This window comes from Phyllopteryx taeniolatus, chromosome 21, assembly GCF_024500385.1.
Source record: "Phyllopteryx taeniolatus isolate TA_2022b chromosome 21, UOR_Ptae_1.2, whole genome shotgun sequence".
Taxonomy (NCBI): domain Eukaryota; kingdom Metazoa; phylum Chordata; class Actinopteri; order Syngnathiformes; family Syngnathidae; genus Phyllopteryx; species Phyllopteryx taeniolatus.
The window spans coordinates 7,325,769-7,348,131 of record NC_084522.1 but is presented as its reverse complement, the minus strand read 5'-3'; the positions used below and the strand labels follow the sequence as shown (position 1 = coordinate 7,348,131).

At 39.4% G+C, this 22,363-nt stretch overlaps 1 protein-coding gene and 1 long non-coding RNA gene across 6 annotated transcripts; one reads left to right on the top strand and one right to left on the bottom strand.

Annotated features, from left to right (window-relative positions):
• Nucleotides 1-1,592: 1,592 nt before the first annotated feature.
• LOC133471354 (CMP-N-acetylneuraminate-beta-galactosamide-alpha-2,3-sialyltransferase 1-like) lies at nt 1,593-5,647 on the bottom strand. 3 transcript variants are annotated; one of them, XM_061760810.1, is made up of 9 exons: nt 5,495-5,637; nt 4,629-4,710; nt 4,424-4,539; nt 4,101-4,344; nt 3,811-4,013; nt 3,330-3,509; nt 2,226-2,271; nt 2,031-2,150; nt 1,593-1,846 (listed from the first exon to the last, which is right to left on the bottom strand). In XM_061760810.1, the coding sequence occupies exons 4-9, from the start codon at nt 4,317-4,319 to the stop codon at nt 1,667-1,669; spliced, it is 948 nt and encodes a 315-aa protein (XP_061616794.1). In that variant the 5' UTR covers nt 4,320-4,344; nt 4,424-4,539; nt 4,629-4,710; nt 5,495-5,637; the 3' UTR covers nt 1,593-1,666. The 3 variants fall into 3 exon arrangements, with proteins under 3 accessions (XP_061616794.1, XP_061616797.1, XP_061616795.1); XM_061760813.1 differs by having other exon boundaries at nt 4,110-4,344; nt 5,495-5,636; XM_061760811.1 differs by lacking the exon at nt 4,629-4,710 and having other exon boundaries at nt 5,495-5,647.
• On the top strand, nt 5,276-19,462 carry LOC133471355 (uncharacterized). 3 transcript variants are annotated; one of them, XR_009786198.1, is made up of 4 exons: nt 5,276-5,350; nt 9,149-9,257; nt 17,327-17,383; nt 18,596-19,462. It is a non-coding gene; the product is annotated as an uncharacterized LOC133471355 (long non-coding RNA). The 3 variants fall into 3 exon arrangements; XR_009786197.1 differs by lacking the exon at nt 5,276-5,350 and adding an exon at nt 6,695-6,979; XR_009786196.1 differs by lacking the exon at nt 5,276-5,350 and adding an exon at nt 8,826-9,056.
• The last annotated feature ends 2,901 nt before the right edge of the window (nt 19,463-22,363 follow it).

Genomic DNA, 22,363 nt, shown 5'->3' with positions numbered 1-22,363 from the left:
TTTAGTGTTGGAATTTGGCTGTACGTATATCTTTATATTTTTACTGGTGAACACACTATTACCTACCGCCGGCATGGTGGATGACTGGTTAGAGCGTCTGGATCACAGTTCTGAGGACTGGGGTTCAATCCCCGGCCCCGCCTGTGTGGAGTTTGCATGTTTAACGAGCTGTTAAATGTTTTGCATGTGAGGCTGCCGAGACACATTACAAGACCAAAGTCGGAATCACCTCAGTTTTTGGGTTGCATTTTCCACAGCCTTGTGGTATTAAAGGTTCAGTATGCAAGTTTTCAAAATGCACTCACTCACTCCCCAAACACGCCCCCTTGCATCTTGTCCCCAAAGAAACGCCCCCACCTCACTATGCACGTGCCAAACACAAAATATTTGCTGTTGTATTTTTTTGTAATGTACAATTAATTAAAAATATAAGAGATGTGATCAACTTACCTGGCAACCTTCTGAGACTAGCAACGTCACTATTCGTTCGTACATCAACACTGGTGGTAATTTCGAAGGCTAGTCATGCAGGTGGCCGCATATAGGACACCGCTATTATATATTGTACTGTATATTTACCCTTGTTTTGGAGTAGTGAGCTTGTCCAATTCCTTCTTTTTAACTGTTGTTGCTAACTGGAGTTAAATACTGTGGCCAAGTAACTATAATTTTCTCCTTTTGTGTGACGCAGCCCCCAGTCAGGACACTGGTGGTCATATTAATGGGGGGAAGGTGTGGTTCTCCCAATAATTATCCAAGACTTCAATGAAAAAAACAAATCAAATACTGTGTAACTAGTAACTTCTGATTATTTTTTAATCAAAGCATGAACATCAACTATTCAAACTTATACAATTCAGATATTGCTCAACAATATCATAAATTGAAACATCAAATGTATCCTCATAGAGTAAAAAAAAAAAAAGGCAAATTCTGCTATGAAAAATGTCTTAAATTATCTTTCTGTGTTTACACTCAGGAAACAATACAATAGGCTCACCAGGCGGAGATTACATAGCCATTCTTTTCTCTGTAGTTTTTGTGGTTTGTGAAAATGTGTCACTTTGAAAACTATGCATGTGTGAGGCCCTGGAGACTTTGTGCGGTCATGTGACTGCCTCACTTCATTTGACTGCTCAAATGGACTTGAACATCACTCGTAGTTCCGTTGGATTGCTGAAATGCGACAGCGCCTGAGGCAGAGGTCTCACGGACAGACCAAAACACATAGATCGTGCAAACAATAATAGATTGATAAAAGTCAAAGGAGCGAGCAGAAGGTAGCCAAATGTAACACAGTAAAAGTACTGTTTACGTCCTCATTACGACGAAGTTATAATATTACAAGAACAAAGTCAACATTTTCTTATGGCTTGGAAAAAGAAAATTCATATTTCTGTATGAATTATTTCTCAAGACTTCTGAAATAACAAATTATTTCTCATGTGAAATGTTGTTAATTTCTGCCCTCTCTCTGATTAAGTTTGAAACCACTACCGTTGTAGATACAGTAGATGTAGCTCAACTTCGCATAGCTGACATCGTGTTGTTCTCATTGAGATTGAATTCACAATCATATTTGGAGACCATGCTAAAGAACAAAAAAATATCCGTCTTGTTTTATTGAAAATAACTTTTTCACAATGGCAAAAATTGAGGGTTGTTTTTAAGATTTTGTAAAACGCCTTTTAAATAACTTGATTTTTTTTCGGTCGGCCAGCTTTTGGATCAAATAGTACTCCTGTTTTCCATAGTGCAATCCGGTTCCCAAGTTTGGATTCTTGAGTTTTTCCCAGTAGTGACTCCAGTTTCTGTCTCTGTCTGCTCCATAACCAAAAACATGAACCTGTAAAGACATTTTTAACCTGAATTTTAAAATGGTTAACAAAAGAAAAAAGTACATTTTCATTTAATTTGTATTTGAGGATCCATCCCAATACAGGATTTATATAAAGTGATTCATATCCATGAGTGGCTTAATATTACAATAAGATGACATGCAAAAAAATAAAATAAAAAAACACATCCACCTCTTCACACATGTGGAGGGCAAGAATCACAGCCAAGAAGCCTGTGGAGGGATACCCACTTCTTCTTCTCAGCCACACTCGATGAACATACGCTATGAAGCCTGGGTTGAGCACCATCACCTATTTGATGAAGTGAAATGAGCCGTTCTGATTTCACATGATAAAAATGTAAAGGGCTTTGAAAATAATACTCACCAGACTCTTGTTCACCTGAATGTTGGCCCGAACTGGCTGGTATGTCCTTGTGGAAATAACACAAAGGGCTGATTAACCTCTATGTAAAGGGACTCGAATTTGAATTTTCAGTTGTTGTTTTTTTTGGGGGGGGGGGGGGGGGGGGGGTTATTTTTTATTTTTTGGAAGATGATAGTAGATAGTTAATACAAATACTTGCTTTTCTTTATTTTGAATGAATAGGAAAATGAATCAGGCGGCACGGTGACCGACTGGTTAGAGCGTCAGCCTCACTGTTCTGAGGACCGTTTGCATATTCTCCCTGTGCCTGCGTGGGTTTTCTCCGGGCACTCCGATTTCCTCCCATATCCCAAAAACATGCATGTTAGGTTAATTGAAAACTCTAAATTACCCATAAGTGTGAATGTGAGTGTGAATGGTTGTTTGTTTGTATGTGCCCTGCGATTGGCTGGCAACCAGTTCACGGTGTACCCCGCCTCCTGCCCGATGATAGCTGGGATAGGCTCCAGCACGCCCGTGACTCTAGTGAGGAGAAGCGGATGGATGGATGGATGGATGGATGGATGGATGGATGGATGGATGGGTAAAAAGCAAACAAGTTGGGATATACAGTATAGGATTTCCGTTGTATTTTCAGAATTGTTTAAAATTCACAAAATGTGGATGTAGTATGTGCTTTTAAAATAATCCCAGAAATTGAAGACGCATGCTTATGTTTTTCTTGTTGTTGTTTTTTTATGATAGTAGGGGAAAGAAATCACAACATTTAGATATGTATGTGTTGTATGTGCTTTCCTTATTTGTCTGACACTGGGCAAGAGATTAAATCTGTTAAGGGTGTGTTGCTTTGCTTTCAGGAAGGACACAAGAGAAAATGTGGGATCGACCCTAATAGAATGGTTGAAGAAAAGTACCACAAAATGATAGGTGTGTAAACTATGATTGGCCTGGCTGCCATGTTTTCCCAAAAGTCTCTGTACTCACCACTGAAATTCGTTCTGATCCTTCAATCAATCGCCATATTTATTCATTCCTGATGCATCTTTTGTATTGGCTCCGAATCGATAAAGGCAAAGAATGACCGCAGATAATAATTTGACTCACTCTCCTTTAAAACCTGTCGTGAGGGCTTTTTGGAGCCACACCATGTCCATGATCTTGAAAGGTAACAGCACAAGATGAGTGATATTGTCTAAGTCTGTGGCACTCTCCGGATACATGAGGCGGTGTGTGGTTTTGGTGCCCACATCTTCTTCGTAGCCTTTGATGGGACTCTTGTTCATTCTGTGTAATTCAGTAAGGACATTTAATTGCATTATAGTATTTGCATTACATTACATGTAAGGGAATTAGAATGGCATTCAGTAGCGCTCAGAACTTGACTGAAAAGTCTTCACATGACGGTACATTTTCGCTGATCAATAACGTTATACATTAATGTGTTCAACTACACATTGTAAATCCATTCGTCAATGAGGGAGGGGTGGGAGTGACTGCCCTCGGTTGGCCTTTTAAAAAAACGATCGTGACCGAACTCATGTCAAAACACGAACTTGTTCAAATAAAATGTTTGTATCTGGTATACCTCAGCACCACATCATGGATATCTATCAGATGTCCATAACGACTGTCTTTCAAATGAGCAGAATTGCCCACCACTGCACACATCCTGCAGCGCTCTGCCGGGCCTGGTTCTGCTCCCTTCGAGATGGCCGGAAACGTCTTCAACAAGGCGTCAACTACCGTTTGGTAGTCATCGAAGCTCTGCCTTTCAATCGGCTGCAACTGCTATTGCATCAACAGAAGCAGGTTAGACAAGAAGGGCCGCCCGTAGTGATAACTGAGTATGACTTTAAATTCCAAAGACAGACTCGCCGTACTCGCCTTCCACCATTTGAAAGCATGCATTGAAAGTTTGTGTTCCACGGTTAAAAAAGGTTCGACGGCTTTGTCGAAGCGTTGCGTGAACCAGGGGTCATCCTCTCTTTCATTTGCATACAAAAAGTACTCTGACAGAGAATCGTGCAAAAACATGCATAGGTTTATGACGATTAGCAGCACAACAAGCGACTTCAATTTAGAACTCATCTTCATTCTTGTGGTTACATACAGTTTCAATCTGTGGGCAGAATTTGAGGTGAAATTCGTTATTCAAAGAAATGGTCATATAAAATTTGTAAGCGTTCGGAAAATATTACATTTTATTTCATCCACTCATTTTTCATAGCGCTTCTCTTCACTAGGACCACAGGTTATTTGGAGCTGATTTCAACAGACTTTGGGCGAGAAGCAGCATACATCCTGGACTGGTCACCTGCAAAAACAGCAATTCAACCAAGATTGAGTATCTCAAATCAAGACTCCATATGCTCAATGTTGGTCTGCCAAGATATTTCTTCTTACATGTCAGTTTTTGTGAGCATTTCACTTGCTTCAAGCATTCCCCCCCAACCTTCTGGTCCATTCCGGTTACTCCAGTGGACAGCTATTTAAAAAAATTAGGTTAATCCTGAATGCAACAGTTTCTAAACTGAAATTGAATATCAGGGGTTAGAATAATCTTCTGGTGGCACGGTGGGTGACTGGTTAGAGCGTCTGCCTCACGGTTCTGAGTACCAGGGTTCAATCCCCGGCCTCGCCTCTGTGGAGTTTGCATGTTCTCCCCGTGCCTGCGTGGGTTTTCACCGGGCACTCCGGTTTCCTCCCACATCCCAAAAACATGCATGGTAGGATAATTAAAGACTCTAAATTGCCCGTAGATGGGAATGAATAGAGAATAATCTTCTCTTCTTCCTCGTTTTGTTTTGAAAACTTGATTTCAAATAACTAGTATTTTGGGGATTAACCATGTGTCACCATGCGTCGTCATGGATCAGTTAGTATATTTCGCCTAGTTATAATCTAGATTGTAATTGAGTCCATTTTTAATACAGTTATAAGTAATTAATTTAAAATTCAATATTTTTGTGTAGATTAGTTGAAGTTTATGCTGGTAACACAATTATTTTGGCATATTTTGTAGACCGCAAAGGCAGAAAGGATAGTGAAGCCTTCCCTCCGACGCCAGTGATGATACTTTAAGTGACTGCCAGAGAACAACTGACACAGAGAAGCTGATTGATAAGGTATTGTAACTCATTATTGAAATTGTATTACTAGTTATGGATAATTTTAGCTTAAAATAAGAAATAGTATACTTCTATACTTCCATTAAACGTACTACCCCTCAAATGATATTCAAAATAAATGTAGAATCAAATGTTTCTTACCTGGTCTAAATACGAGTCCGCCAGGTCCCACAGCCAACTGTTGAAAGGAAATGCCAAACTGAGCTTCGTAGTATTTGGGCAAGATGTCAGGAGGAGTGGCAAGAACACAAAAAAAAATGTCTTTCTCTAAATGATCCCCACTTAAGTAGATATGCGATGCACTCCACATTGAGATCCAGATCACACACATGCGGGTATGCAAGGAGAGTTGTCGCAGTGAAAAGTGGCGCTCTGGGAGTCGGTGCCTTGCTTAACTTTCACTGGCGTTTAATAAGAGTCTGGGGAGGTTCATAGAACTCAGCAGATCCAACTGAGCTAGGAAATTCTAGCGCAGCTGATTACCTTCTTTTATGAGGATTAATGTCCCAGCAAACATTCTACAAAACTCTGTCCTAAAAGATCAATAAAGCCTCCTCGCAATGGTTGAAAAAAATCTTTTGGCTAGTTTACTTATGAATTAGGGAGTGTGAAGGGCATCCACAAGAAGTACAGTAGTGCGTTTGATGAATCAAACTTTATTTCGTCAAGTAAAAACACCCATATGCATCAATTAGACATCATGATCATGTAATCGATGAATGCATTTTAACCTCCCTTTCTTTATTTGGCATACCAAAAATGTTCATGGGACATTGTGACCCTCTGCATGCTTAGTCAAAATAATTTTAAAAAAACTGTATACGACTACATATAGTTACAGTCAGAAAAGGGCTTATGTATAGGGCGTTTTTTTTTGTTTTTTTTTTACTTTATACATTTCTCACCGGATCAATTTGACCCGCAACATAACAGCTGGGTTAAAATAATACGAAATCAAAGCAAGCCCTCAATATCTGTTTATTTTCATCCTTTTCATCCTATTTACCACACTTCTTGTACAAGTTAACAAGTAACAATAAGCCATTCTTTCTTGTTGAATACCAAACGAGCTGTTGCAAATATTGAATTACAACCAGTGACTATAAATAGAAATATCAAACAATGGAGAGGCTAAACTTATTCAGTCACCCAATTTGTCCAAGTAAATGCAGTAATTGTTTACACGGCTTGCCAAGCTGGTGCTGTCTAGAAACCAAAACAAAGAAGCAAAAAGCAATTTCTTGAAGATACAAAGGCTGAGTCAGGCGCTAATCAGGTTGGGTTTTGCTTTTGCTTGAGGCAATACTCATGTTACCGTCATTTGATATGCTGCTCGGACGAGATGGGTGAGCACTCTTCTAGGGGAGGAGTTTTGCATGATCTTCAGCAGAACAAAGTATCATCAATTTTAAAGCACTTTGCGCTTATTTCGGGCCTGCTGATTGAGCCCTCTTTGTGCTTTTTTTGAGAGATTTATATTCTCGTAGCATATCTGGGGAGTGCCAATATAATCCATGCTGAATACACTGAAGGTGTTGCGAAATTCCAATCTCTTTGACTCTGCATGCTGTTGTTTTAGTAAATAATCAACAGGAGACTTGGCTGGCTTGGACTTGGAATTCTTGCGTGAGTGCCGTTCGTACCGCATCACAGCCCGCTTTGCTTTTCATTGGATGTGCACATTCGAGCTAGTTGTATTTTTTTCAAATGATGTCTCATTTTTTTCTTTTTACTTTGTACTTTATCGTTTCAATCTTTTACAACTTGTCTGTCCTGAATTCAAACATTGGCTGTATATTTTACATTTTAATTTCATTTTCGGGAGAATTCCTCCAAAATGTCAACCCAAAATGATTTGGCATCCCATTATGATGCATATATCTAACACCCTAAATTAACAAAATATCAGTCTCTTGTGAATTCTTTTGATTTTTGTGCCGTTACCTTTTTAAATTGTAACATTTACAACACCAGTTGCAGTAATATCAGACTGTCTTAAGATAGCAGACACTTTGGTGTATTTTGTATAATGAGATTGCGCTACAAAAAAAAAAAAAAAGTTACAACACAGCACATATTCTTCACTCCTTTGTAGCTTGTATATTTTTTTTCTTTTTCTTTTTTAACACAGGTGGTGCTGGGGTGTGGTTGCGAGGCCAGATTGCATGCAGGTTAATTATTAATTTGTCTCAACGCCCAGGGAAAATGTTAGACTGTCTCCTGGTCCAGCTCCAGGTGTACGTTAACTTCTGTATCAGGAGTATCTAAGAAACCGTTTTGTTGATGCTACAGACACCTTGGTGTCCATGCCAGAATGGGGTTTTCTGGCATGGAAACTTTGTAATAGAAATAGACGACTTGGATGCTGCAGAAGAAGGAGAAAAAAAAAATACTGAACATACAATAAATTTAATATCAACATTACGGTATACACTAGAGTGCAGCCAACAAAAAACAATTAGTTTGGTTTGTTAACAGGAATTGTATTCATCGGTTCAAGGGCTTCAGTTGCCATGGAGGCAGTGGCGTTCCCACAGACAAGACAGCATGTCGCTTGTGTTCTCTTATTGCTTCATTAAAATCAAACATCAATCTGACATAACCGGGGGATATGGTGCAGACCCACCCACAATAGGTGCTCGTAACACATTTAAACTTATTTAAACATGCTTAAACATATTAAAACCCATTTTTCAAACACATTCTGTGTATGTGTGCTCTTTTTGTTTGTGTCCTACTGTTAAATAAACAGCTGAAAAGCGGATCGGTGACTGTGGCTCTTCTTTGCCATATGTTCAGGCATTACAATAATTAAGTATACTGTAAAAAAAAAAAATATTGCTTAAAAAATGAGCGAAATGGCGGGAGCATGAACAATGAACCGTGATATGGGGGGAACAATGTATTTACAGAAAATAACTCACATATTCATTGATATATACTTCCAATTTTTAGCCTCGCACTTGTACTGTCAATTAATAATTGAATACATTAATTGCCCAGCAACACCTTTGCAAAATATTGCTGATACGCAATCGTGAAGATGCCATATTTTGCCACAAAAGGGTTATATTTGGTCTTAATTTAAAAGCATTAAGGATTATCTGATTCTGATTCAATAATTAATTACTCGATTAAATTATGATTTTACCCACATATTTGGTACATTAAAGATATTTCAGGCTTAATTTGTACTCATATTCAAATAATAGTTATTGATAAATGATAGTGACACACCCCTCAGGGTTAAATCCAAAGGCCACTAATGTTCTAGTTAAACATTCTGGTGTAAGCGTTATTAAAATTTCATTCACTGGTTGTGTCCATTTGAACATCCTTTCATCGAAAATATACATTTATAGTGCAATTGTCTGTTTCTTACCAGGACGTCATCACCCATATAAACAAGCTCCTCCAAAGAACTCCATTATTTTGTGTTAGTGTATATTTTACAACATCCTTTAAACTTGGTAAGTGATGACTTGCTTTTGGCAACAGCAGAGACTCATCTGTTTAAGTGGGAGGACTCGATTAGTTCTGTCTGATTTACGACGGGCCGAGCGTCGTCGTTCATTTGCGGTTTGCTATAGTGCACCGTTGTGACACATGAGGAGGCGGAAAAACTATTTGTTTAGTCAAAGTGAGTGCGTGATGAATGCATGCCGTCAGGCCTGCTTGGGATCACTCCCAAGCAGATGCAAAGGTGAGTGAGCTAAACCTTGATGCAATTGACTAACATATGTAGACATATATTTTACTATTAGAATTAAATTCCTCTGGTTTTTGCCAACCCAGTGCCTGAGTTCTGTACAAGAGGCAGAGATGGGAGATGATTCTTCTTCTTCATCATTGTGCTGAGTCAGCAGGCTATACACACTCTACTCATCGTTTATAAGTCACCTTGGTAAGTACTCTCTCTTGTGGTTTAGCTTTGCAACTGCACCTTCAAAATTCTGCAATATTGCCTACTTCAATTATTCAAAATTTATATTAATCACACTGTAATAAGGGTGTATAATTTTTTTTATAAATGAGCTATTACAAGTCTGTTACACCTTTAGCAAGCCTCAAGTCATCCATTCCAAATGGTGAGCCTTCATTTGGCGTCATTGCTGTCTTCTCTGTTAGAATCGAACTTATTTTTGTCAATTATACACAGCAGCAGCTCATCATTAATGAAGGGTTAACGGAAAATATAAGACAGTAATAAATACTGAGCCCATATTAAGATGAAAACTGTGGTCAGTTGTGTAACTGTTTATTACTGTAGGAAAATGATTTGTACTCATATTTAAGCAAAATGTAATGAACATGTCAGTGAGGTGCCCTTCGAGGTAATGTTCTACTTGTGTTCACATTATGCATATTGAAATTTTATTCACTGGATGTGGTTTTTGAATGTACTGTATAATTAGATAAATATTGCATAAACCTTTGAAATGGATTAACATATATTGCTGAAAATTGTTGTCAGTAGTCTATAACTAGCCTATTGTTAAACATGTACCCTAATTTTGAAGTGATATACACTGTAAATTAAAATAACTGCTGTTGCAATTCTTTTCTGATCGTGAGTCACAGTAAGTTAACTTTCTAATAGATTACAAACAAATTAGTCCAGCTTCTCGACTGTAAATCAACAAGGGGCCAGTTCCCCCACATTCTCGGCTGTAATCACAATGCCATGAATAAATTTAAAAAATGAGCTCCAATTTAGCTGTAGTTTCATTTGTTGAGGAGTAACGAGATGCTAATGAAGCGCACCAATCTTATGCCGGGGCCCAGGCATTGCTTTTCCAGTTCAGCCGCTTCACCAGTTTTGACCTCAGGCACTTTTGATGGACTTGGACTTGGACGGCGTCTGGTCAAGGGAAGTCATGGCTAATTATTCTCAAATCCCACTGATCTCATTTTGCGCCAAAAACTGCCTTGCTACACTCTCACCTCGTCAATTGTTCCCAATTTTCAATTTGAATATTTAATAGCCTACTTGAGGGGGAATGCGCCAATATAAGAAGGATAGACAGTTCACTATAAGTCTGTTAACACAACTGACAGGTTTTTTGACAGCACAAACAACACTTAACAATTATTATTAATTATTAGATTAGAATTTCGAACGCTATGACTAGTTGTATGGCTCTTTTGTTTTTGTGGTCAAATGATTTTAAATGATAACTTCCCACCAATCACATATTATTCGGTAAAACGTGCCTTGAAATCGCACTTGTTTGCTCCAATTTCTGCTCCGTGCCAAGGTCATTTTAGTACAGATTGCTCTTGTTTTGGATCTGAATGTGGAGATATGATTATGCTACTGCTCAGTAATGTAGCGAAACTATTCTAATAGGATAAAGGGCTGCTGTCCACCAAAGTCATTGACTTGTTATTGTTTTTATAAATATACAGTGTACATGTCATATACTGTATATTAAAAAATATTAATATAATTGCTTCACATATCTTTACTTACACTGATGGATTGCTTTTAGCAGGTTAAATCAATTACAAGTGAAGAATGTCAACGTGGGCCTAGCATCCTTGTATTCAATAAAGAGTTACAGAGGTGGCGCAGTTGCTTCAAATTATTTCGTTTGGTGTAAGGAATAGATGTGGGTGTCATTATTTTATCAAAAGAATAAAATACCTTAAAAATGTATGAGTAAAGAGACCCAGATAAAGCATGTAAAGTATAACGCAAACATAGGTGGACTTAGGACGTAACTCTGAGGAATGCCTCACTGATATTTTCAATGCCAATTACTTACATATGAGTGCGGAGCTAGTCATAAATGAAGTTACTCTGCCAAGCGCTTCAGTAAAAGCATCATTTTTTGAAGCAACATTTTATCATTCATACATCAGTAATTGGTCATATGACCTTAATTGTAAAGAATTATAAATGATGGACTCTGGTTTATCTTATATAACACCCCTAAATTGTGATTTTGAGTGCTAACAGCTTAGCTGTTAATTTAGCAACACACACCAAGTGCATATGGATTTACTGATATTATAATTTATAGTTATTGTAATGTATATCATCACGATCATACATGTTTGTATTATATTTATGATATAATATTATATGAAATGCATTTTTTTCTCATTTATACCTTATAATGTTATTATATGCAAGTTGTTTCTAGTTTAGCTTGGGAGCAAAATGTTGCTAATACATCATCGCTATATCAGATGTTTCATGGCATGCTATTGTTGACTCTACTGTATCATTGTCACGTCAAAAAAAAACAATGCCTCACACTGTTATCATTTGCAAATGGCAAGATAAATATTGCCAATAAAAAAAAGCACATTTAGTGACAGCGTGATTGATGCCTTTATAAATAGGGTGGCATATCTGATATTTAAAGTAAAGTAAAGTAATTAAAGCAGATACTGTATCGTGGATGTGGCCAAGGCAGTCAACGTTTTTTATTTAAAGTGCAAGTATTTTAATTAAACAGCGGAAGGGAAATCATCCCACAAATATTTAATATTTGTTTTGTGCATAGTCAAAGTGATGACAAACATGAATGCGGAAAGGGGGGGTCTGGGGATTATTAAATGAGCTGTTCCCTCCTCCTCCCCTTTGCCATATTAAGACACTTTCAGGTTATCAAGAGGGAGAACTTTTAAAGTAGTGGTTTTATTCATGTGATTTCATCTCTCATTGAACATTTTCTTCATTTAACTGACACGTCCATACTCCCTGTAAGGCTCATCATATTAATTTTCAAAAATGAGGCCTTCTTTTTTAAAAGCAATGTATTTGCTGACTTTCGCAGAGATAAATCCAAGGAGATTTAGTTAATCCTCATTTTTTAAATATGCTAAAAGCGCAGCGGTCTCTAAAATATGCAAGCCTTCCAGAAAGTCCTGCTTTTTAAAACTTTTAATTACGGCCTTGCGCGTCCTCTCATCTAAACTTCCTACCTATCATCAAGGTTCTCGTAAGGCATGTTTCGGATTCTTGACTTACATCCTTGCGAGGGTGTTGCGGTTCTGCAGGTTTATTTTGAGGAACTTGTAATTGGAGATAATGTTCAGCGGCGATGTTACTTCCAGAAAAGGAATTGCAACGTTATTGTTCTGCTGTCAATTGGCTGGGTTAGGTTGCCAACATGGTGTCTTGACCTTTACTTATGGAGTAAGTAGCCAAATCATTGCCAACAAGCAATGTTATTTCTTGAGAATTTAGTCCAAAATGTATCCTTTACAACTTTCATGGCATGGAGGAGGCCCGGTGGGATGCAATCTTGAATTTGTAGCTGAAACGTTACTGGCCATGCTACTTGTAACTGTTTCTCTTCAGATGTGCATTCACTCGTGATGCAGGCTGGTTGAGGTCCCATTAGCACATTATAGGAGCTCGCAGAGAAAGCGGGCTGCCGTGTGCGAGTGCAACCCCGGAGAATACTGCCACTTTAACATCACTGTCGCATCCGATTAAGAGAGAATGAAGGTAGATGGCTGCTCCTCCTCGGGCTGTGGCGATGACAGGAGCATACACGATGCGCCTCAGAAGGTCATAGCGGATCTGAATTGAAATGAACTTACTGAACTAACCTTTTCAACTCTGGCTTTGAAGCTAATTTGGGTGCATCGTCTGCCACATTCAATCAAGTTAATTTGGGATGTGACTACCAGAGTCACAAATGACCATGTGCGAGGATGCCAAGAACCTTATGAATATGTTAATCACCAGGTTAATACATTGAATGTATTCCCGCTTATTATACACCACTGCTCTCCCATCATTACCGACATGATTTCTTTACATACTGTATCAAATCGTGTTTTAAAAGAATGACTCTTTCCACTTTGCACAAGTTGTTCATTAAGCTCATCCCGGCGTGATTTGTTTATCCTGCCTGTAATGGATGATTAATTCTGGCGCAACCTTGGAACAAAACAGCTGTCATTGTTTTTCCCCAAAAAGTTCAGCACTAGCCGAAGGAAATTACCAACAATCCATTTTGCAAAATTATAGCCCTCATGGCGATTTGCAGCGAGGCGAAATCCTCCAGACTGTGAAGTGTTTAATTGAATATTTTCATCTCTGGAGGTAAGCGGCATTGTTTTTTTTCTCCCCCTCACATCCACAAGCACAACTACAGTACGTGAGGATAAGTATCTTTTAGAGAAAAGTCTTCTGATGAAATGGATTTTTGTCTTTCTTTTTGGACATTCAGTCTGAGTTTTATAAGCTTCTGCAGCAGCCAAGTCCCCAGTGAGAAATGATTCATGATCCAGTAGCTTGCTGTGCCAGAATGGGGTCATCTCCATAGACGACTCCATCACTTCAGACAGCGAAGGGCAAAGCCCAATAACACAGCTTGTGTTGCAAATTGATACTTTCTTAATACTCTCGATGGGTGCTTTATCTGCTCATTTATTGTAACAAGAAATTAAATCTGCACCAATTCATAGATCTTTACTGCCAATGGATCAAATGAGTACGAAAGGGGTCGGTCGATATCGCCACCCGAGTCTGAAATTTACCCCTTCTGCTCTCCGTTTGAACGTTTCAGTTCGAGCTTTCAAATTCTGCTCACAGCTTTTTTTTTTTTTTTTGTTTTTTTTTTTGTTTGTTTTTTTTAACAGACCTGGCAGGTGGCTTATCAGAGTGCACAGTTGGGTTAAACACACATGCAGTATGTGCATAACTGTCCGCAATCCAACAGGAAACGTTATGGACTGTTTAATAGCATTGAAATGTTGGAATGAGTTGTTAAAAGAGATGTTGCTGTTTTTAGCATTTTTATTGACATAGTCTGCGTGTGTTGGTACTTTTATTGCAAAATAGTACCTGAACTAATCCATTTGGGGGTGGGGGGAATAAAGAAACGGCTTGGAAATAAAGGCCCAGTTTCTATCAAACTGCTGGCAACATTTATACTAATCTGACAGGTGGCCTAATGTCACTGTATGGCACGTGTCAAACTCAAGACTCGGGGGCAAAATGCAACCCGCTGCATCATTTTATTAAGCAAATCGTGTGCGTTTACTTCATGTTTCTAGCTCTAATCTGTTCCAAAATTGCAAATTGTCTTCACTTTTAATAACGTTGAAAATTTGCAAATATTTTATTGTTACTAACCCACTTTAAACTTTATAAGGTCTCACAGTCTTAACGGCCCTCTAAGGGAAATCAAAACTACAGTGTGACCCGTGACAAAAATGAGTTTGACACCCATGCTATATGGGAACAATAATTAATTGTTATGCAAGTCCGAGCAAAAAAACGACTCGTATCTCAGGTCACTTGTATCTCAAGGCACCACTGTACTTTGATTCTGCTGTTTAAGCAAAAAAAAAATAATAATAATACTATATTTCCTGGCCAATCTACGTGAAGTGACCCGTTGTTCACTCTCTGACTCGGAAATTGCTAAAGTAATTGGTTTTGTCTCCAAAATGCCTGCCTTCATCTTTATGTATTAGTCGACGCTACTCCCTTCCTCTGCACTGTATTCTCCGGTGAGTGCATTAAGTCGGGAAAACATTTCCCACCTCTCCTTGATAGAGGGGATGTTTGAAAAATGAGGGCTATCAAAGGAGATTAAGGATAAGCGCACCTTTGAGCCTGGTGTACTGGGAATGTGGATTTTGTTGTTGTTGTTTTAGAAGGACGCGGAAGGCATGCCTGATGATGTTTGTTTTTATTTTTGGTTACCTTGCTATTCATTTCCCAATGAACCAGTACTGATTATGCGATATCCGTCAATGGGGGAATTGGAATTTTTCCGGCGCGGTGGGTTACAGGGGCTGCTGTGTCAGTCAACATAAGCAGGCTTGGTAGGCGGGGTGTCTGGTGGGTCTGGTGGCAAAGAAGATTCAGGGCACGATTGCTTTGATCACTACAGCCTGGAAATTAATAATGCACACGCTGCACACTTTTCATGTCCCTCCGACCTGTTGTTCCCAAGCTTTTCCAGGAATCCCAAAATAAAATAAAAATAAAAAAATCACTGTAAACAACATTAGGGGGAGTCTTTGAGTCCGTTGTAACATGAAAATAGAGTAACCGGCACAACAACATCAGATTATCATCAATAGCTACATAAAAAAAAAAAAAATGACGAATATGTTTATTTTTTCAGATTTCATTAAATTACCTGTTGATTCTCTCTCAAGAGGTTTGGAGTTTTGTCACTCACCAATTTAAAAAAATATAATACTGCACCTATATGATGATGCTCCATTTTTCCCCCCTCTCTCAATTATAATAGTATCACTTATTTCTTGATTACCACTCTTCTATTATCTTAAAAATATTAAAAATAAAAAACATGTAAATTATTCTCATTATGACTTCTATTATTATTAATATTATTGCAATATAAAACATTATAATTTTGTTTTATTTTATTTTTTGAGATTTATTTTTTTAATACAAAATGTGATAAATGATTCTCATAATACTAACACTTATTTCTTGAGAGTACCGCTATTCTAATATTATTAATAATTATAAGAAATGTAATATATATTGGAAAATGTAAAATGTATTTATTTAGATTGCAACTATTCTCCATAGCATCATACAACTAGTAAAATGACAAAGTATACTTTCTATATTGGTATTGTCAGCCATCAATCTGCGAACTGCCGACGTCTTTTGACTCGTCCTTTGCAACTATTTTTCCCCTCCCGACGTGTGTGTTGGCTTTCCATCTTGTCTGTAAATTGGATCTAGGATCAACGTCCCTCCCCCCTTCCTCCCTATGAAAATGAAAGACACCTGTAGACTCTGCAAACGGGCCAGAAGCACACCACAGGGATGAATTCCTGTGGTGGCAGCAAATTGTATTTTCGCCCTTCCAGCTCCGGGATATATAGTCTGTAATTAATAAGCATGAGGCTCCATGACATCTGGAGACGCTTCGAACAAGGGCGTGTCGTCACCGTCTTCTTTGTCGGGAGTACACGTGCAAAAACATAACTCAGACCACAGGTTCCGAATCCTATTTCGTTTTCAATGTTTCCACGTTCCAAGTATATAAAATGAGGCTTCAAAATTGTGAAAAATCAAGCCATTGTCTCAGCTCTCAGACGATGTGGGCGTGTCTGCTAAATGCGCTGAAACCAAGCACCAACTGTCAACTAGCGATCAAATCCCACTTCGACGACCTGGAAAAATACAGTAGATGCTACTTTGTCGAGCATCTTTTTTTTATGCCTATACGCATGTTTGAGTTGCAAATATATTAGCTTAAAGCCTCCAGCAGCTGGAATATATCCCACCGAGTCGTAGCAGGCTTTTCCACGCGACAATGACGAGGCGGTCTAAAGCGGCCATGCCATTGCAAAGCCCCTGTCCACATGGTGACTGTCATGTCCGACTTTTAAAGAAAAACAATTACCTCGCTCTTCTGCCTTCTCTCCACGACATGCACACATTCATGGCCAACAATGAGGCGCTCCGAAGTGGCCAGACTAGGGATTATCTAAAAGGAATATACATTTTCAGGGCGTGGGGGTGATTGTGCCAAGAAGACGTCACCCCACACGTCTCTTGACAGCCCGTTTAACCTCGCGCGGGGGGTTTTATTCCTCAGAGGCAAATGGTCAGCTCTGAACTTGCCAGCTCACTTTGAGTAAAGGACAGCACGGTGTCGTGGCATGTGGATTTTTATCACAAATGACATTGACATCACGCTTTAGAATGGAATGGATGGAAAGGCGGGCCGTGCAAAATTTCCACTTTTAAACGCTAGTGAACTTTATTGTTAAGGAGCAAGCCGCGCATGCTATTCACCCTATCAAATGCTCTTCTTCTAGATAGCAGACAGTACAATTAAGATGTGTATCCGCCTGTTGTCAATCATACACAAGTCTTATTGTTATCCATTATCATTATTTGAGTATGTGTCCTTTTTGTTTGGTGGTTTGCCGTGAGATTTTTGTAATGTAAAATGCGCTGCGTGCCAAAAGTCACCAGACATTTCTTTTTTCTATTTATTTCAGGTATCTGTCGAACAGACGTGAGGCCATCAGCATTTGCCATCTTGGTCGCTATCCATGGTAAGTTTCTCGAAACAAGATCTGTTCTTAACAAACCACACAGTGGAAGGCCACCGAATTTTTAATTTAGGCGTTTGCGAAAAGCCAGGGAAATTCTGTTTGCACTGGAACTCAACTTAAATAAAAGCTCGATTCAGCCGATGCTCCAGAGCTTTATAAAGCTTTACCTGTACCAACGTCCAGGTTGTTCAAAGACTTCAAGCTGAAGATTATGATACTTAACACCCTAAAGTCAAGAACAGATCCTGCAGCCTCAATTGTACTATACGTTGGAGGAATGTGACAGCCATAAAGCGTCTCAAACTGGTGCTGAAATGCAGTGTCGGGGAGGGAAAAACTTCTTGACTGGTCAACTGGCAAGCCATGGGGAAAAGAATGAGCTGAATAGAATAAGCTGTCAAATAATGCTGGCCTCATGTCTGTCCAAATGTTACCTGAAATGAAATGCAAAAAAATTGATGTAGTGACTTTTGGAGCAGCCTGTATGTATTTTGGCTTTGTAGACGTCGTCAAACAATGTTCTAGTCTATCACAAACATATGTGTCATAGTGGGAAAGTCAAAATCACAGTTGATATTTGTATGAAAAAGGCCAAACATACGGCCTGTGGGACAAAACAGCCCTGCGAGGGAGTTCAGTCTGGCCCGCAGGATGAATTTGAAAGTGAAAAAATCCAAAGTAATAATACAATTAATAAAAATGTTACAAATTATTTTATTTATGATAATATATACATTATATTATAAAAAAAAAAAAAGTAAACTGATGACTGAAATGGATTTCTTGTCACTGTGGAATCAATGCAGCTCTGACAAATCCCACTTTGTATTGATCTTCTGCTTCGTATAGGGAATAAAAACATCTTTACTGCTCGGTAATGAGTTGAGCTCCCAGTTTTGTCCAAAAAGATCAATGCAAAAGCAAAGATGTTTTCGTTTATCCGATAATATATAATGGATCAATGTTGTTTCCCCTTTCGCACATATCCATGCAGGGAGGAGCCTCCGCTGTGGGAATACTCCCACCGCCTTCAAGTGCAGATATGATGAAATTTAGGGATAAACAATGTGGGAATAATCCAATTACTCTGTGGTCAGGGAGAGTATGAGGAGGAAGCGTCTTGAATCCAAATTGCAAAGTCTACTGTAATTACTGAAGCGCTGCAGTGATGTTTACACGACGGCTTTCTCACTCTCTCTTTCTCTCTCCAAGGTCACTTATGAAGAAAAAATGTTGAGCGAAGAGGCAGCTCTCCAGTTTCAATTTGGCACCGGCAAGAAATCTTTATCAGGATTTTCACTGATGTTTTCATAACTGAAGCTTTGTTTGGGTAAAGTCCGTGATCGCTGTCTGAGAGTTCCATTCGCCCATTTAACCAAAAGATTTGACCAAATACAAGAAACAGCACAACACTACAGAGCAAAAACTTAAGATACAAGCACTATATGGTAGCATTGAGCTCCAGTCATGCAGGACGCCACACGAGACCTACAGTAACTTTATGGAGAATCAAAGGACCAACTGCACGCATTTTGCTTTTTCTTTGTCTTTTTGCGACGTCTTTCAAATAAAAAAGCGAAAAAATAGTAAATGTGATAATAATATGAACACAGCGGCACGGTGGACGACTGGTTAGCACATCTGCCTCACAGTTCTGGGGACCGGGGTTCAAATCCCGGCCCGCCTGTGTGGAGTGTGCATGTTCTCCCCGTGCCTGCGTGGGTTTTCTTCGGGTACTCCGGTTTCTTTCCGCATCCCAAAGACATGCAGGCTAGGTTAATTGAATACTCTAAATTGCCCGTAGGTGTGAGAGCGAATGGTTGTTTGTTTCTATGTGCCCTGCGATTGGCTGGCAAACGGTTCAGGGTGTACCCCGCTTCTCGCTCGAAGATTGCTGGGTTAGGGTTAGGGTTAGGTCTCCAGCCCGCCCGCGACCCTTGTGAGGATAAGCGGAACGGTAGATGAATGAATGAATAATATGAACACGTCGTCATGTGAAGTAAGAAGACTCACTTTCAATACATTAAGACTTCAGCATCACTGTGCACATTGGAACTTGTGACAAAAATTACGACAGACTCTTGCATTGGTTTTAATTTGTACTGTGATTAAATTGAAAGGTTTTGCCAGCAGTTTGGAAGTCTGGAATGGCTTATTATATTGTTATTTAAAAAAATAATAATAATTTTGAAATCCGAACAACTAGCTATTCCCAGATTTGATTGTTTCCAACCTTATGGGTTCCAGTGTATGGCAAAAATGTAATCAATCTGAATTTAAACTTCAAATGACCACAAGCGGTACAGAAAATGAATGGATTTTCTAATTGACTGATTAATTGAAGTGTGAAATTCATTCTCTTGCTTTTAAAAGGTTGGGTGGAATGTAATCAGAAGCTTAAGAGTGCCATTCTTCTGTATGAACGATATTTGCTGCAGGTCACCTGGTCACACTGAGAGAACTGTAGTAGCCTGTGAATAGAGCAGGTACGCATTTCAAACTGTTATGTAATCATGCGGGGAAAAAAACGTTTGATAAAATGAAGAAAGCACAAACTTCTTTCACATCCAGCAATAATAACAGCATTCTTCACCTTGGCCACCTTATGTAGCGGTTACAGTCGCCAGTCACAAAACGACTTAATTGCGTCTTCGGGTGTTGTTTTCTATGATTAAAAAAAGGGAAACACCAAGTGAAAAAGGACGAAGCTGTGACACTTAGTCACAGTGGGGAAAATTGAAATTATCCAAGATTTTGCTTCACCTCCGGTTTTTACGACCTCATTACTCATTCGTGCATGCTATGCGGTGCGTTTAAAGCCCTCTTGAGCACCCTTGTAATTTGAGCCCTCGTTGATGTGGTGGCTGCAGACATAAAGCTGAGAAAATCCCAGTGTCTCTTGACAAACTGTGTTCTCATTGTGTTCCGTGAGAGAATTTGTCATTACCCAGAACCTCTCAAGGTGAGAAAAAGTCCTTCTCGTTTTGTAAAGGACAGACACAAACATGGCAGGCGTGACAAAAGGGCGCCGGCGCTGTGTTAAATGCCAAACGGAAGGCACGGTAAGACTTTAATTAATATGTCGACCTTTTGTGTCCTCTTCAGACTGACAACTGCGGTTTATTATTGGAACCGAGCATGACAAAAAATTGGAAGTCAAAGCGACGGAGGCGTGGGGGGCCTCCGTTGAATGTCAATGGAACACATCCACCTCGGGACCCAGCGTGAGAAACGCGGGGCTCCCAGCGCAGGGAGCCCCTCCCGAACCCCTCCTGAGCATACGCGTTGAAAACGCTTTGAAGTTCTTGGAAATGTGGCAAAAGAGGCTGTTTAGCACCCCGGCAACTCTCCAGCTTACAAGTGGAGAGGCTGAAAGAGAAATAGAATGAAAAGAAGAGGAGGAGGATAAAAGCCTGTGGTGGATAGCGGATGGGAGTTGCATCCTCCAAATCCCCACAGTTGTTTTGATCCTCAGGTGTTTGTGTGCGTGTGTGTTTGTGTGTGTGTGTACGTGTGTTTGTGTGTGTGTGTGTGTGCGTGCGTGTGTGTGTGTGTGTGTGTGCGCACGCACGCCGGCACTTCTGCGACACATTTTCACTTAATAAGCTATCGTTTGTCTTTAATCCTACATAACACCAGTTTGACACGAATGTGAAATCTGAGCATTTATTCGATGTTTTCATTCAAATTATTCTCTTCACTCGTCCGTCTTTCTCTGCATGACGTGCGCACACTCACAACCAACTACGAGGCACTCAAAAGTGGTCATACCAGCCCGAAGCCCCCTGTCCACAAGCTGACTGTCAAGTCTGACTTTTTTATTTTTTTTAATTTTATTTATTTATTTTTTAAATTCCCCTCTTCTCACTATTCCACAATTGTCTGTATCCCGTGCGCACACTCATGGCCGACAACACGGCGCTCTAAAGCAGCCATGTCAGCAAACTATCCAAATGGAAGATGCGATTTCAGAGTGTATGCATAGCGAGCAAGCAAACTGCACGTCACAATTACACCGCATAACTGCTGATGTGAATAAAGAAGTTCACTGTATAGTTGGGGGGGGGGACAACTAATGCCGGGGTGCAAGGGCAAACTGAAATGGTGAAAAACTGTTTGACGCTGTATCCCCACAATGAAGTACTACATAGTTCTCAGTCTTTGCACTTCAGCACTTCAAACTTCACTTCACAACACGTCAAACATCTATAATGGCTCAACAACAGATCTCTGAATTCACTTTCCAGGGTCCATGTTCTAGTGCGCGCTTTGTCCTCATTAGCAAGACAATTCAGTGTAGTAGTAGTAGTACTGAACCCAGCCTGTTTATTAAGTAGTCTGTTTTTTGAAACAGTCTTTTGCCTCTGAGTCTTCCACTTGGGTCATACTCCTCATACAGTCCATGATAATTTGCATTCCATGTACAAGTATGCTCTTTTTCCTCACTAGTAAGAGAATTCAGCGCACTAGTACAACGACTAGGGCACAGTAGAATGACTTTGTCTTAATAGAAGGCTATTTTTTTTGGTCACGCCTGTATGAGATTTCTGCTCACTATTACGACAACTACATATGCAAACTAGTGAGAAAAACGGCTACTTCTTTTCATTGTGGTGCCGCCACAATGGAAATGTTCTACCAGTGCTACCAAGAAGTAACCTAGTAACAGATAAACACTTTTAATAATTTTAATCATAAATCCATACCCTCACTCCAGAATAAAACATTTCAAAAATGGTACAATCCCGTCGTCTTGTCAGTTTCACTCGTTTTTAAACCCGCCATTTCTCTACAAATTTGAACTAAAAAATAAGTACTCTATGTTTAACATAACTTTTTAGGAATGATTATTTTTCTGGAACCAAACAGTTTTCTTTTTTTCCCTGACTTTTTGTCACAGAATGTGAAATCCTAACAGAACGATGCCACGCCATGGAAAGATTGTGACAATTACGAAGCATCCGATCATATTCTTACTCC

Coding starts and splice junctions, on each gene's coding strand:
- LOC133471354 (XM_061760811.1), bottom strand. CDS start 4,319: ATGAAGATGAGTTCTAAATTGAAGTCGCTTGTTGTGCTGCTAATCGTC. Junction 2,272..3,329: donor ACGACAGGTTTTAAAGGAGA/GTGAGTCAAATT, acceptor TATTTCCACAAG/GACATACCAGCCAGTTCGGG. Junction 2,151..2,225: donor TTCAGGTGAACAAGAGTCTG/GTGAGTATTATT, acceptor TTCATCAAATAG/GTGATGGTGCTCAACCCAGG.